Source organism: Lontra canadensis, unplaced genomic scaffold, assembly GCF_010015895.1.
Source record: "Lontra canadensis isolate GAN:19392208 unplaced genomic scaffold, GSC_riverotter_1.0 scaffold10, whole genome shotgun sequence".
Classification (NCBI taxonomy): domain Eukaryota; kingdom Metazoa; phylum Chordata; class Mammalia; order Carnivora; family Mustelidae; genus Lontra; species Lontra canadensis.
The window spans coordinates 10,044,455-10,061,676 of record NW_022631004.1 but is presented as its reverse complement, the minus strand read 5'-3'; the positions used below and the strand labels follow the sequence as shown (position 1 = coordinate 10,061,676).

Here is a 17,222-nt window from a genome sequence, read left to right as displayed (position 1 = left end):
AGTAACTTCCTTGAGAGACTATCAAATGCCCTATAATGTGCTAGCTGCTGGGGAATATGGTTCCTGCCCTTAAAGTGTTTCACTGTCAATTTGGAGATAAATATAATCATTCATACATAGAATTAACTGAGATAGGTACTATAAACTCTCTAAAGTGCTTTAAAACATAGAGCACATTTATTTGAATATCTTCACAAAAGCAAGTCTAGTGTTTGGGGGTAAACTTAGTCTCAAAAGAGAGACAAACAGATTGGGAGTCAAATCCAGTGAATATAATTGTCATCTCAAAGCATCCATATACATTTGAAAAATTATAACATGTATCATGGGGAACATCTTTGAATTTCAAACTGCATAGAATGTTTAGTGTGCTTAGAAATTCACAGGTCCTTTTCTCTACTCCTGCTTTTCTTTCTCCCCCACCCTTACACAGATCTTCAGTGTAAGTTGGAAGTTGCTGCTAACTATTTCATCTTTTCCCAAATGTTTCTCCTTCCCTAGCATCTAGTACTCTTGGCCAATCTCCATTCTTTTTCTCCTGTATCTCTCATTTTCCTAGATACTACACTGACACTGAGGTCTCTGCCTGCCGAAAGTTGGCTGTTTCTAGAGTTCTATCCCAGGCATTCCTTTACCCTTCATTAAAAGCCTACTGTGAGCAATTTTATTTCCTACTGTGCCATGCCCTAACTCCTACATGCATATGTCTGGCAAATCCGTATTTCTAGCCCCAATTTTTCCCCCTGTGCTTCATATCCATATTTCTAGTTGTCCAGACATACGAAGCATGGAAAGGAAGATAATTTCCTCTAGGTGATGTCATCTAATGATGAGGCTAATGGCAATTTTGGAATTCCTCTTTAGGAAACTCCTGCATAGTATAGTAGTGTAAAGTATTCATAAGTAATTTACTGAATTTTGTTTCAAAAATGAGGTTACCCATAGGGATTATTTACTGTGTTTTCTAAGTGTGCCTCTAAATTCTTTTGGCTCTTTCCAGAGACAATGCTGTGCTGCTATTTTGAATATCTGTGTGTGTGTGTGTGTGTGTATGTGTGTGTATACACATGTATACATTTTAATAAACGTATCAAAAGCATATGCCACAAGCTCAGAAATCATTTCAGAAGAGTATAATTTAAATAGGTTGTGTCAGGATTAGAGGTATCAACTTGCATAACCTCCCAAGAGTTGATGAGAATAATGTTCATTTTCATAGATAAGCTAAGGTATGTTTGCAAAAATAAGTTAGATTGCATTAAAGATTTATTTAGTTTATTTGTGAGAGAGAGTGAGCAAGCAAGGACATGCGGTGGGTGGGGCAGAGGGAGAAGGAGACAAGCAGACTCCCTGCTGAGTGCAGAGCCTGAGGTGGGGCTCAGTCGCGGGCCCCTGAGATCATGACCTGAGCTGAAATCAAGAGTTGGAGGCTTAACCAACTGAACCACCCAGGCAACCCGCTAAGTGTTACTTTTTTGAAAATCTTCCATTGTGCAATGAGTGAAATGCCATAATGTGAACATACACTGCAAGGCAGATGGCATGTAAAGACCCTAAAAGCCAGGGTCTTTACATGCCATCTGCCTTGCAGTGTATGGCATAAAGAACTAACATGTTTTGTTTACCTGAGTGCCTGGTACTATTGGATGCGTTCTTTTTTTCTTTTCTTATTGGTAAAAGAATACTTTGTGTTTCAGAAGTACAATGGAGTTTCACATTCCTGAAGTTGTGAATATTGCTGTTTATGATTCTCTTCTCATTTTTTCATAACAAAATCATGAATAATTTTCTTCCATATTTAGGCATAGCTCAATTATCCATAAAAATGATGAATTGTTTGAGGAATATTTCAAATACAGACATGGAGTAAAGTACCATGAGAGGTGCACTTACAAATTTAAATACTTGTTTTGTGGGACAACTAAAATGGTATTGAGAGAGCTGGAGATTATAAAATTATTAATAAAATAGCACACTATTTAGAATTTTGAGCAAACTTGTGTTTCTAGGACTAAAAATGTTTTATCAAATTGATGTGAACTCTCCAAGCTCTTTCTTGGACTGTAATATTCAATTAAAAAAAAGTTGATAAAAGAAAAAATAAAGGAGAGACTTCTTTGCATATCACTTTTAAACCTCAGGGAAAAATTATTATTTTTGTTTAGCTAAAATGGACTCACTGAAGGTTATTTATGTTCATGTTCCTAAAAGCTAATGTATTTTTGATGGAAGTACATTTTGGATTAGGTTCGGCCTGCTGAGAATTGTTAAATTACAACATACACAAACAAAAAACTGAGTTCAGTGAGCAAGAAATACAAAATAGTATAAACAAAACTACTGGTGGGTGAGTCCCATTGTTTTTCTCCCAAAGTAGTGATAGATTTCCAAAAAAATATCTTAAATTATTTGGAACTTGCTCTAACAAATAATGCTAGAGAAAAAAATCTTTCTAGTACAAAGTATATACTCCACTCAATGAAGGTTTAGCTCCATGGCCAACAAAAATTGTTACTACAGCATATGAGATGTACATATCACGTGTTGCTTAAAGGATTTCCAAATTTCAAAGTTGGCAACAGAATTAGAAGCCAATCTCTCTTTAGAAGGGAAAGAATCAAATATTTCCTTGTAGAAGAGCTACAGATTATTTGTCTAAGTTAAAGGACAAGGTTAAAATGTTAGACAAATATTAATTCCAGTTTTCTATATGCAGTGCACAGGTGCAACTTGAACAGCATATTATATGGTATAATCATTAAATTCATTCAACCAGACCTCAGAGAGTTAAAAACATATATTCTGAGGAACAGGACTCCTCGGTCCAAAGGATGAGAATGAAACAGTGCAGAATATTTGTGTATCAAGGTGATTCCAGTTTCCAACTGGGAAAACAGGACTGTTAACACCCACATCCCCTGACAACTGTCCAATTATGTATATCACACTTGGCCTACTGTTTGCAGTAGAAGTAATCAATAAAGGATGTGGTTGAGTGAACATAGATTTTGGTTGAACCGATGCATGAAAACTTAATCATTTACTCAGAGAGAAGAAATCAAATAGAGCAGAGATGAAACAGCCACTAAGGGGATTGTTGATTGTGCCACCAAGTTTGTGGGCCACAGATGAAAGTAATAAGGCAAATGGAATCAGTGACAGGAGAAAATGTAAAAAGCTATTCTTAATTTCATGAATTAATAGAAATGTTTTGATGTATTTTTGGGGTGTCATTTTTAGGAAATTTTGCATCAAAGCCCAGATATTCCATTTTAAAGAATATATGAAAATTACTAGGGCATGTCATTTCTCTCAAGCAAAAAGAAATTAATTTTCAGCTATAACAGAAAGGTAATTTTCACACTTGAAACTTTGTACTGATTGATTGAAAGATCTCCACTGTGGAAAGTTTTCTAGGGAATAATTTAACCTGAGTTTGCAAGAAAATTTACAATGAGTATGGAATAAACCCAGAGATAGGCTAGTTGTGACCAGTGTGTCTTGACCAATTCTCATTTTTGTGATTTTTCCCCCTAGATTCTTTTCAAAAGTCATCCTAATTATTCACAGAGTCTTGGTATTTCAGTAAAATGAGTTATTTCAGTAAATGAGGCAAAAAAAAAAAAATGCCGTAAAGAAAACTGAGGAATTTTGCTCTCTGTATTTACTAAAATTGTCTGTCTGTGTTAATAATAATATTTACTTGGTAATTTCTCAACTCACTCTCTTTTTGTTTTATGGACCATAATTCTGGCTTTTATAGCTGTGTCATAGACAATTTTTATCATTTTAGACTAGCGACCCCCTTTTCTTCACTAGTATTCTAAGTGGGGCGGGGAAAGATATTGTAATGCTTATTTTCTGTTATGCTCCTTAACCCCTTGTGCAATTAATATTATTCAGAACAATGGCAAAAATAACAAACACTGTTCACTATTAAAAGCTTCATCAATAACTCTAATGGCATGGCTGGGTCCAGCATTACCAAATGGACAACTCTGTATTACCAAGTCCTTAGTCTTGAGGGAATACGGTGTGTTTTTCAATTGAAGGCTTAGTATAAATTCTTATAACCATTTTAGACGCTTCTAGCCTTAGAGATTATTCACCTTTCATGCATGCTCAGCTGATAGCCTTAGACACACACTTATGCTAGACATGGCTATCCTCTTCCATTTCCTTTAAAGAGATAAAATATATTTATAGAGATAGGGCTACCATTAGTGAAACTTGTCCAATTGCACAGGTTAGGAAAAAGAGATTTAGAGAAGATGTAAAGCTTCATGTGCGGCTTGATTTATTTCTCTGCCGCCTCTCCCATAATTTCCTCTATTTTGGTTGTGCGTCATTTCTTGAATGTTGCTGCTAATCTGAGGGCAGTTTAGGACTTTGAAAGGTGTGTGTGTATGTGTGTGTGTGTGTGTGTGTGTGTGTGTGCGCACATATCAAAGAACACCAAGCCCTTAAAGTTAATTTTTTTTAAATGACCACAAAATTTGTATCAATGCATTTTTAGTAATCAGTGGATTTGGTTGATTAAGTCTTCTTAGATAACTAGGGTGTGTTGTCTACCTGAAGAGAGCATTTGTTTTTGAAACATCTGTCTCTTGAGTTATTTTGCACAAATGGTAAAAGAATATGCTGTGGCTTACAGTCCCCTGGATGCTACCCCATACCAGTAACCATGCTGCAAAATGGTAGATTTGCACTGGAAAGCTTGTAGTGTCTCTGGGGTACTTCTTCCCTATGGTCCCGAAGAAGCATCTCCTGTACTCTCTTGTGTATTACATAACATTATAAAACTAAGAACCCAGGTCTACCATACAAAAATCATTGATGGCTTCATTTGGTACTTAGTAGATGGGCATTCTTATAAGTGCAATTGGTTTCATTGGGTATAAAAGTGAGGTGGGGGGGTCAATCTTCCTGCCTATTTATTACATGTTTGCCCCAAGACAGGTTACTAGACTGCTGGAATGGAATTGTTCCCATTTCTGCCAAAAACTCATACTACTTTATGATATATCAAATATAGCTGTATCCTTTGCCACACCTAAGCCCCAAATAACACTTCAGCAGCCAAATGAAAACATTAAATTGCCTGTCTGTTATTATTGCCATGATTTAGCAGATAATTGTTCCACTCTCTCAGCTTTTATCACATAAGCCAGGAATTCCAATCCTTGAGTGGAGATTAAAATATTCCAAGAGAGACACTTGTCTTTAACAGCTGAGAATTATTTTAAGATAATCTCATGCATCTAGACCTTTAAGAAATAAAAACTGTCAGTAACCAAAGTGGCATTCCAACCCTTATGACACAGTAAGTGCTCAAGATATGTTTATAAAAGAAAATATTTTCCCCTGGAGTTTTCTCTTTAGTCATCCTGGAACACATGTCATTTTGTAAAAATTATTTTGTAAACATGTTAAGGGATGCATTTATTTAACTGTACAGGCTTAGTCCAGGTCTGCTACTACAAAGCAAGGCAAATACTCCAACCATTTTCTACTGATTCTGAGCCATGTTAACAACAGAGTCAAGTAATTTAAAAATCAAAATGAGCTGCATCAAAGGGCACAGAGTTGGGGTGTTCCAAATAGACATTAAATTGAAAACTTATAAATCTCTCCTTTGTGTTCAAACATCTGCTTCCTTCCAGTTGTTACATGGAAAGTAAAAGTTTAAGGGATAGCTGGGTTGATTTTCCAGAGGTTTGTTACCAATCTCTACTTGGAAGAACCACAACACTCACAGGTCGCTTGCTTGGTCATGGCTGACCCTGCCTTCCTGGAGTAAATACCCTTACTTTCCTTATAGATATATCTCTCTCCCTAACCACTTCCAGCGATGACAGCATTGTCTTTTATTTGGTATTTTGTAGGGACCTTTCATTTTGTTGGCATGGGTATTTTAATATTTAATTATTTATTTATTAATGATTATTATATTGGCAGTGGTAATTATATAATGATGATGTACTTTCAGTTCACTAGGCATTTAATCTTTTAAATGCCTTTTAAATAACAATTTTATTTTTTTTTTTTTACTATTTTATCTTTTAAAACACTTCTTTGTATGTGTTTACAAGTTGAAATACAGGAATTAGAACTTGACACACTCTTTATCTGTTCTTTTTCTTCTTATCACTACTAACTACTACTACTACCAGCACACAACCATTATTAAAAAGCCATATCTTCAGTATAAGATAACATACAAAAACCAATTTTGATAACTTTTCTTAATTAATTCTGATAACTTTTGATAACTTTTTAATTTTTTTGGTAACAATTTTGATAACTTTTCTTATTTTACCTTGAATTAAATAACGTTGCAACACAATGCAATAATTAAATGGAATACACAATGATCACAATACGAGTAAAGGGTAAATATGTTTTCCATGGGAAAATCTGTTGTTCAGCTATATTTTTATTAATTTTCTGTTTTAAATGAAATAGAGGGGATACCATTCTCGCATTCAGTTGTTTATCCAGATATGTACACTCGAAGGAAGGATGTCTTCATGGAAGAAGCAAGACTGAAGCATAAATGAAAAGTTTCCTCCAAGAAGAGATCCGGAAAGGTTATGGTGAGCTACAGTTACTGAAGCGTACTATATATTTCTGTGCTCTCTGCTTTTTTAACCTATGAGATGTGACCTGATTTTTCCCTTTCATTCAAGGTTCTCACTAAACTTACAGAAAATCAAAAATAAAACAGTACAAAGGAGGCACAGACAAAGAAGAGTTTAGGTGCATATTTTAAAATGCCACATTGGTTTAAAATAACTTACGATGAAAGGGTCACTTAAGAAGGGCACTGCTTAAAATTTAAGCAGGCAGTAATGGAAAGCGACAGACCTCAAACAATTTAAGTCTTTCACAGCTGAGTGAATTCACAGTGACAGCAAGACAAGGATGTGCTAACTTACCTCTGCAGGACCTTGGCTATTGCTTCATAGGCTCTCCCCAGGCTGAGATCATCATCCAGGTCTGTGGAGATTTTACTGCAAGTGTTAAGGACCTATCAGGAAAAGAAATACATATTAAATATACAGCACGGCCAAATACACTGATGTTTCATTTCATAACAGAAAAGCTGAAAATTAATAGTTGTTTTTAATGTCTCCATAAAATATTTTTTTATTAAAAATTCATGTTGGTTTGGTTTATTTTTATCTATAGCATAACTTGTTTCACAGCAATGTCTTTAAGCCATGACAGTGAGGTCTTACTTTTGTAAAAATAATTCTTTTCTTGCACAATCCCAAATCTTCCAATTTATAGAACTTAGGTGTGAATAAATAATTGAATGGTTTACAACATTATTTTAAAATATGGTACTATTATCTAAGGTAATAGAAAGCAGATTATAATATTCTACTTGGGTAGCTTACATATCACTTTTCTTTCTATAAATAGCTGTTTTGAAAAGCGTGAATTTAGGTGCTAGGCAGTTTCTAAATCTATCATTTTATTAGATGCATATCTCACAGTTTGTGCATGTATTCGGTATACACTAAAAATATTTCTTAAAAATGTACTTCATTACCAACAATCTCTTCAATAATCAAAAGATTATGGCTGCCACCGCCAAACATATGATCTTAATTTAATTTAACACTTACACCATCTTTATGGTATAATTTCCCTTTTTATTCGTTTTCTCTTTCAGTGGCCAGGAGGAGGAAAATATGTAAAAGAAAATTCCTTTTCTTTCTTCTTCCTTCATTGTTACTTGACCCAACCTATTACACACATGAGGACACAGGAAATCTCCAAAGACCTCTATGGAAATCCTTTTTGCACATTTTCTAAGACAGAATTAGTGAAAGTCATTTGACAGCATTTGGAGAGAGAGCCGGGGTGAGGGAGGACGTGAATATGCGCTGTGCTACTGCCTGAATTAGGCAGCTTTGAAGACTAAAGTATTAGAGGCAGTGTTGGTATTTGACTTTACTTTCTTAAGGTTAATGTTTGGAAATAATTTCAATGAGGCCATCATGATACCTTAATTTTTTTTTTCTTTAAGGATTTTATTTATTTATTTGACAGAGATCACAAGTAGGCAGAGAGGCAGGCAGGGAGAGAGGAGGAAGCAGGCTCCCCGCTGAGCAGAGAGCCCGATGCAGGGCTCGATCCCAGGACCCTGAGATCATGACCTGAGCCCAAGGCAGAGGCTTTAACCCACTAAGCCACCCAGGTGCCCGTGTACCCCATAAATTTTGCGTGTGTGTGTGTGTGTGTGTGTGCGGTTTATAAGTGCTTGTTGGAACGCTGGTATCAAAAGTTACTGATACATATTGACCCAGGGTTTTAATTCCTGTTAAACCCGCAAAGTTCAAAATTTTGATTCTTATTTTTAAGCCTCTTAATATGCTTTGTATAAAACTGAGAATACTCTCTTCACTTTGTCTTGCATAACTGACAACACCTACATTAAATATGATGTAACTTGACATAGACCTTTCCGAGTGAAGGGGCAGAATTCATGAATTTTGTGAATTTTAAGAGACCTTATTGAATCCAAATATCAAAATATTTAGAAAGAGACCGTCTAGTGTCTTTTTTGGTTCACACATCTTTATACGACATTCTAGAACTTTAAGATTGAATATTATTATGTTTCCTGTCAAAAACAATTTGTTTACTCAGCAAATACTGTTACTGTGTACCAGGTGCTATGTTAGACCCTAAGAAATCTTAAATAGAAGGGAACATGCTTGCAGCCCTGAAGGCATTTACAGTCCTGTGGTACAGAGGTTTGGGTTGGTGCATTGTGTGAATTAGCGATGACCGAAGGCAGGATTCCCCAGGGCTTATACCATACTTATCCTGCATACTCTCCCACGTCCCTGGCCACTTGAAGCAGTACAGGAAGTATTTGCAGGCACCCATTATCTTAGGGGTATGACTCTTCACCCTATGGACAGGAGGGCAGGTACCCAAGAAATTACAGGCAAATACTACAGGGCTGATAGCTCCTATCCCACACAAGTGTGCGAAGGAGCAGGGGCAAAACCGAACTCAGTCTGGGCTTTTGGTTTTGGTCTCAGGCTTGACTCCACAGAAGCCTGGTCTACTGGAAAGAACACTAAACTCAGAGTAAGAAGATTTGGATTCAAGTCCTAGTTATTTCACACATTTGGTCCAGGGAAGCTCTTGGAGAAGACTTCCTCAGAAATGAAAAAGAAAACCTGCTTCTGAGAGGAGTTGTGAGGCCACTAGAAGATGACATAGAGAGCTACGTAAGCTACGTAAGCCACAGGACAAGATTGTTTGGGAGTCTGTGAGCCAGTCATTAGTGAACAGCTCCTCGTAGGGGCTTCCCTCCTCAAAGGAAAGGCAACACATCTTAATTTGCGGCTTGAGAGGGTTCATATGTCAGCTCACACATTTTAACTAAAAATAGGAACTATATAGGCAGTAGGAAGAATTTAGTTCATTACTGATCCAGTAGAGAAACAATGAATGACATGAAATCCAAACTGAAGACCTACAAAGTGCCACAGAGAAGCCATCTCAATCAGACAGGACCTCTGCTCCTCAGGAGCGTGAGCTTGAGTGGGAGAGAGTAAACACACACACGGGGGAATCACAAGGAGAACACGAGGCAAAATTCAGCAGACTGAGGAATCCTCTAGTCTAATCTAAGAGGAGTAGAAAGGACGTTATTAAAATACAAGGGGAAAACTCATAAAAGTGGAAAAACAACTTGATATTACTAATTGGGTAGAAAATAAAGTTGTTTCATATTGCTCTAATGTAAGCTATCTTACCTGCTTTTTAATTAAAGTAGGTAGGGTATAATTTACAAATGAACAAACAGTAATCAATTTGAATGATCAGACAAATAGTGGAGTCTTTTTTACAAAGAATACTTCAAGTGAGAAAATACAGTGCAGATCTGAGGGATCCACTATACTTGACCGAATAGCCCCAGACAAACATATGTTATAAAAACAAATCCAGGGTCTGGAATGTTAAATTCTATCATCATAAATCAAAGATAAGAGGAGAGAATAAAGACTCTCAGGTGCAAACTATTTGATGAATTAGAAATTCATTATCGTATCTTTAAACTGTATTGACAACGAACTTCATAGCCTTTGTCAAAAGACAAAAGAGGACGCCAATTAAGCACAGTACTAGGTAAATTTCAATGAACACCAACCTGTACATGATGACAAGGTTATCACAGTTGGAAAAATCAGTTCATATTCCTAATAAAAATTGAGTGCTACATGGCTACTCAAATTTCTCCAATAATTTCAGTGAATAATGGAGATGAAACTTTGAAAACTGAAGTTTTAAAGGCGATGGTCTTTATCTTCCCATAAAACTGAGTACCTGAAAAGGCATTTTCAAATAAAATCCAAGTTTTTAAAATGATATAATTTCTTCTGGTCACCTAAAAACAAAACTAGTAGAATACATAGCATAAAAAATGAGAATGTGCAAAAGAATAATGCTGGCAATATGTGACAAATTCTTCGAAGAATTGTTTGCTGTAAAATAACATTTTAAGGATCATTAATTTCTTTTGCTGCAGTACCCTTCAAGGGAGCATTGGATTTAAGTCAAGATTGTCACCTGTCAACAAAGCGATGGGTGGGTGGTTTGGAGAAAAAGAAAGGGAGGGGGAGACAGAGAGAGAGAGAGAAAGAGAGAGAGAGAGAGAGAGATTGAGAAGAGTAGCCTTGTCCTTCCAGAAGATTATAAGAATAAATTCTGTGTGTGAGCTTTGGCACCTTTAAGGGCAGATACATAAGAAGGCATTATTAGGTCTATTAATTTCAAACATCCAATTGTTTTCTATCCACACATGTTGAGGACTTCCAGTGATGAGGGTACATCTGTTCTTACAATCCCCTTACTGTAGACAACATTAACACAGAAAAAAAAAATTCCAACAATAATGGCCCTTATACTTGTTTTCACAGCTGAAATCTGCTTTAAACCACTATGATGACAATCATTTCTGACCTAACTTTTCCAGATCAGGTGGAATCATCTCCTCACCCCTCTGCCAGCCAGCTTTTATAAGAAAACACTGTCCTGGTCAATTTGTTTTTTTTTTCTTTTTCTTTTTTAAAAATTTTTATTTATTTTTTTAATCTTTTTAAAAATTTATTTTCAGCATAACAGTATTCATTGTTTTTTGTACCACACCCAATGCTCCATGCAATCTGTGCCCTCTCTAATACCCACCACCTGGTTCCCCCAACCTCCCACCCCCCCACCTCTTCAAACCCTTCAGATTGTTTTTCAGAGTCCATAGTCTCTCATTGTTCACCTCCCTTGGTCAATTTGTTTTTAAAACCTTTATGTACTTTAACATTATGGTAGATTCACATGCAATTGTAAGAAATAATACAGAGCACTCCCATTTATCCCTCACCCATGTAACATCCTGCCAAGCACAACCAGGAGACTGATGTTGATACAATCCACCCACTTCATTCGGATTTCATGAGTTTTACATTACACATGCTTGTGTGTGTGCACATGGGTGTTAATTTTATGCGGTTGTATCACATGTTATCTATTCCTGTAACCACCACCTCCACAGTCAAGACATAGAAGAGTTCTCTCACTGTAACAATCCCTCATGTTACCTTTCATTTGTAGTTATGTTTGTTGTTTGGAAGAGAAAGAAGAGAGATGGGGAAAAATATCCTTTTTCTTTCTTCGCTGGGTGAAAGGTCTGCCTTAGAAAACACTCCGAAATACCTTGGCGTCTGCCCTGTTCCCTTCTGGTCCACCTCCCTCACCGTGTGTGTTTGCATTTTACCAGGGGAATTTCTTCAGCTGAGTGACACATAGAAGGACAGTAGCTGATTAAAGTAGTTCATATTTAAGTATGAATAACCCAAAGATCACTACCTCCGCCAGAAGTTGTAGTTTTATTTTTTTTTAAGGATTTATTTATTTTGAGAGAGAGAGAGACAGAGAGAAAGCAAGCAGGGAGAGGGGCAGAGGGAGAGAATCTCAAGCAGACTCCCCGCTGAGCGCAGAGCCTGCAGTGGGGCTTGATCTCACAATCCTGAAATCACGACCTGAGCTGAAACAGAGAAGATTCTGTTTGGACAGAAGTTGGACGCTTAACTGCCTGAGCCACTCTGGTAATCCCAGAAGTTACATTTTAAAAAGGATGCTTGCTAGGCCCAAACCCCTTCTTCTGGGTGGAGTTTTATGCAGCCTAGCAAAGTGAAATGAAATAATTCAGAGAGTGTGTGCAGGATAATTTGAGGCAAGATTATAAAACAACAACAACAAAAGCGGCCAGCCTTCTCGTAAAACTCGGCCTTATGATATGATCCTTGAAGCAGGTACTTGTTTTTATAACTTCTTTGGATCTACTTGTATACCTCAGGTTTTCTAGAAGCTTCACACACTTTTCCACAATCTCCTTATCAAAGTGGTATGGAAGAGAATAATAAAATGGAGGAGGGGAGACGTGCAGTTGCAGATGTGAACATCAGGGACTTGTTAGTCACTGATACCTAAAAGGTAGCACCTTCTCACTTTTGCTTTCTTCATAATGCTCAACCTATATTTATAATAAATAAACATATAATGCAAAGTACTCTTCTAGGTCATTCTATCAGATTATTAGATGTGATTACAAGATAAAACTACATATATATATATATATTTTATGTACCTAGTGTATATTACATATCTGCTTACGTAATATAGATATATCCCTGCTCTTAAAAGCCTTACTAATGCAATAAGACTTACTAATATTATATAGTGCTGTAAGTCTGTATAAAGTGCTAAAAATCTAGTCCAAAGGCATTAAGTCATTAAACAAAGACTGAGTGTCTTCTACTGGCCAAGCCATGCTTTGGGCGCTAGACATACAACAGCAAACAATACAAAATCTCTGCCCCCATGCTGTCTACACGGCATCTAGGGGATGGGGAGAAAACTTGTAATTAAATGTGTACATGAGTGAAGTTCAGATAGTGTAGGAACAATGAAGATCTGGGAAAGGCTTCCTGTAGGAAGAGAAACTCAATCTAAAGGAATGACAGGATTGGGTCAGTGGTGAGGTGGGCAGCTTTAACGAAGGTTTGGGGAAGTGAGGAGGGCCACAGTGAGAAAGAAGTTTTACCAGAGTACACAGAAGCAACAATGTCCAACAGAAAGTCTGCTTTAAGATTCACCCACAATGTTTTGTCTAGTAACATGTACTAAGTAATCACAGTTTTATTTGTTAAATTTTAAAAAATATTTTATTTATTTATTTTTTATTATGTTATGTTAGTCACCGTACAGTACATCATTAGTTTTTAATCACAGTTTTAATTGATGGTATGGAGTGACAAACTTTCAAGTTGCAATTTATCTATTTGGTTACAAGGAAGGAATGTGACTATTGTCCTGAAAGTGAGGTGGGTTATTCATTTTCATTCTTTATTCATGCTCGTAATTTTTTATTTCTTTATTCACTTTCATTTTTTATTTCATGCTTGTAAATGTAGTCTTGCAGGATTATTTTATTCATAGTTTTTGTCTAATTTCTAGGCAGCTTAATGTGTTTGGTTAAAATATGCCGTGTCCAAGATGGTGCACTGCCTGCCTTGTTTCCCATTATCCAAGTTAAAAAACGAAAACAAAAACAAAAACCTTTTTTAAGTAGGCTCCACTCCCAGAAACCCTGAGATCAAGATCTGAGCTGAGATCAAGAGTCAGACGCTTAACCAACCAGGTGCCCCTCAAAAGATTTAATGCAGAGTTGTTCCTGTGTCTAGGGAAATGAAAGGAAATACTCTTCTTTTTCCCTCTGGCATAGCACCAAGCATGCACAACTCAAACTAAGACAGATCAGTGAAAAGAAGTTTAAACGGGCCTTCCTGCTCTGGCTGGTGACCCCATCTGTCATTGTTTGTGCAGAAAAACAATCAGGGAAACCACCACATAAAATAAGTTCTAACATCTAGCCCATTTGGGATGGAAATTTTGTAATTTTGCAAAAATTTCAAAGAACTATAATCCTACTTTTACTTCATACTTTTGGTATTTTTTTCTGTAGACATTCCTTCCTTCACTTACCACCCTCCCCCACTGCTCTCTTCCTTAGTTAATTCAATATTTGAAATCAGTAGGGACTTCTCTGAGGGCATAGACCAGGCTTTGGAGGAGTCTTATGGGATAATTAATCAAATTTCCCTCTGGGTGTTCACATTTTCTTCAAATAGCATAGGCTTTCAAGTCACACAGGTCTACTACTGAGCTGAGTGACATGTGTCAAGTGACTTACTCTCTCAGAGCATATTTCCTCAGGTGTAAAATGGAAATGAATAAAGTCTACCTTGAAGGTATGTTATAAAGTTCCAATAAAATGAGGTATTAATAATACCTACTAAAGATTTGAATAAAGCAATTGCTTAATTTCCCTGTGTATTTATCTTATCTAAGTGGTTCTCAAATGGGGGTGATTTTGCCCCCTATGGGATATTTGGTAATGTCTGGAGATATTTGAGGTCATCAAAATTGGGAGGGTTGCTACTATTATTTAGTGAGTAGGAACCAAGGATGCTGCTAGATACCCTACAATGCACATGGTAGTCCCTCATAACAAAGAATTATCCAGCCCAAAACATGAATAGTGTTGATGTGAAGCAATCCTGATTTAGCCTTTACCTCAAACATTTTCATGATTGGAAACAACATCTTGTGGACCCAACTGCTCTACCACTGAAGAATTACGTGAGAAAACTATTGGTTAAGTTAAGCAAAACTGGTAACTTCTACTGTTCGCCATGGCTGTGTTTTGTGGGACAACACAAGATGAGTCCATCCCTCATCCATGTAACAGTCCTTCTAATACTGAAAGATAGCTGTCTTCCCTCCTCAAAGCCTCCTAACATACAAAGCCATCCAGGAGATTCTGAAATGAGTGAGAATGTACCCCAACGGTATAGCCATTTGAATGTTTCATTTTTAGTTTTGTCTGAGTTCTAGAAGAGTTTAGGTAAACCCATCTGGACCAAAAAATGTCTCTGAAACTATAAAGAGGCATCCATCAGGTTTGTTTATAAGTTATGGTCTATTACCTAGGGTGTATGTTTTTACCTCTTCTTCTTTGCCCACCATAAAAAGATAGTAGAGCTAGCTGTTATACATCTCCTACACAAACCCCAAATTGTGCCATTTCATAACAAAAGTTTGGCACAGTGCTCAGTATCATGCATTACTTCGAGGAGAAAAAGGCAATGATACAGATTTACTCCTGTGCAATAAGAAATACAGAAATAAAAAAATCAAGTCTGCCATCTTGAGCTTGAAATCAATGTCAAGTCTTATCGGAAATACATTTATTCTGATTTCTGGCAATCTAACCCCCTTTAGCCATTTCACAGTTGGTGAGCAGAAAGGATGTTTCTGCCTCATTTACAGTGTCTGAACATGATTCAGACAATCAACTGCAACATTAGTCAAAGAAATCAGTGGCTAATGATTTCTGACAAGCACTGCAGTAACAGGCTGAGGACCAGACTGGACCACAACAACATTCAGAGTACTTTACAGGAGTCAGCAAGCAGAGATGGCAGAAGATGGTAAAAATGGGAGTAAACAGAACTGTCAGCCCATCACTTACACATTTTTTTGCAAAGTCATAGTATTCAACGTGCAGCAAATAAAGTAATCCTTTTCTACAAATATGTTATATTGAATGAGCACTGAGGACCAGCACATTATGCAGCTCTGTAAACTGTAACACACAAAAGTAGTTAAATATTTTACATTCTGCTGAAACTATATACTTAAGTTAGGAGCAGTGTAGCCTATTTATGTTGACCACCTGAAGTATGAACTCTCTCTTCCTGACATGCATTACTCATCATTTGGAGTGACTATTCCACACCATTTATTGTGTTGCCCAACACATAGCATGAAGGTTACGTGGTCTAGTACAGAAAGGATTGAATGTGAAAAGGTATGAGTTCTAGATTCTCTTCTGCCATTAGCTCGGGGTGTGATTTTGACAGGTCACCTGGTTACCCTGAGCTTCAGTATCCAAGTCTGGAAGATAATGGGGTAGGACCAAAGGATCTAAAACTCTCCCTTCCAAAAATATTAGTTGGAGTTCAGAACTCTACATTGATACATTTAGTAATTTAAGATAGCTCTGATTGTTTCAATAATTTATCGTTGGCTTTAAAGTCCCTGATAAACCTATTTTTAAAAATTTTTAAAAGAAACAAAATGAGTCCTTTCCTGAAATTGAAATGTTATTAAAAAAAAAAAAGAAATGTTATCTTCATGCTTCTTCCCCCTTATTTGAAGAATCACACATACTCTTAATGAACTGCTTTTTAAAGAATGTCCCTACACTCAAGTAGCTGATAGCAAGGAGAGCTGAATCTATAATACCTTTGGTTCATATTGAATAGCAACTACTATAAGTGCAATGATCAGTTCTCTTCAAAAATAGCAAATTTTTCTTGTACCACCTAAAATTTTTAAGAATTTGATGAAAATTTAAGGTTATCCTTAAATGATGTAAACTGAATTAGAATTGTTAGTTAATTTCTCACACGCTAGGAGTTTATATTGTATTTTCAAAAAGCTTTTACAAAGATAGAAATAAATCTTAAAAAAATTCCAAGAATCTTCTTTTACCTTAAAACTGTCTCTCTAGATGTCCAATATACAGGGGACTCTCAAGATCCAAAATAATGAGATAGAATTTCACTTGCAGCTAAAAATAAAGTTTTCTGAATAGTAAATTGGAACATATTGCTCAAAACTGCCATTTCTAAATCAGCCATTATAGTTTTGTAGTATGTTAATGAGACAAATTTATGAAGAATTTCAGTTCTAATTCTCAATTATTTTCTATACTATAAATCAGAAAGCATAAAAATACTTATCCTGTACAAGCCAATCATGGTGTGAGTTATACTTCGCAGGTCCTTAAAAAGAAATTTTCCCTGCCTTTAAGTTCTTGCCAGGAAAATCCACTGAAGACTTTGTTTTACATTTTGCTAGAAGGTCCTTGATCAAAGGCAGTCCAGTAATCTATGAAACTATATACTTATATATAGATTATATATATTTTATACATATATATGATATAATTTTATATAATAAAATATAATATAAAATATTATTATATAATATAAAATATTATTATATAATATAAAATATTATATATATATATATATATATATATATATATATATATATATATAAAATAG

The 17,222-nt window shown here is 36.0% G+C and overlaps 1 protein-coding gene across 5 annotated transcripts in view; it reads right to left on the bottom strand.

The window, feature by feature from the left end:
- Nucleotides 1-17,222, bottom strand: part of TTC29 (tetratricopeptide repeat domain 29) — a 224,811-nt gene that overhangs the window by 97,417 nt on the left and 110,172 nt on the right. For all 5 annotated transcript variants that reach the window (XM_032855563.1, XM_032855561.1, XM_032855564.1 and 2 more), the window contains one exon: nt 6,939-7,030. In XM_032855563.1, coding sequence (XP_032711454.1) covers nt 6,939-7,030 — 92 coding nt within the window. The remainder of the gene's footprint in view (nt 1-6,938; nt 7,031-17,222) is intronic.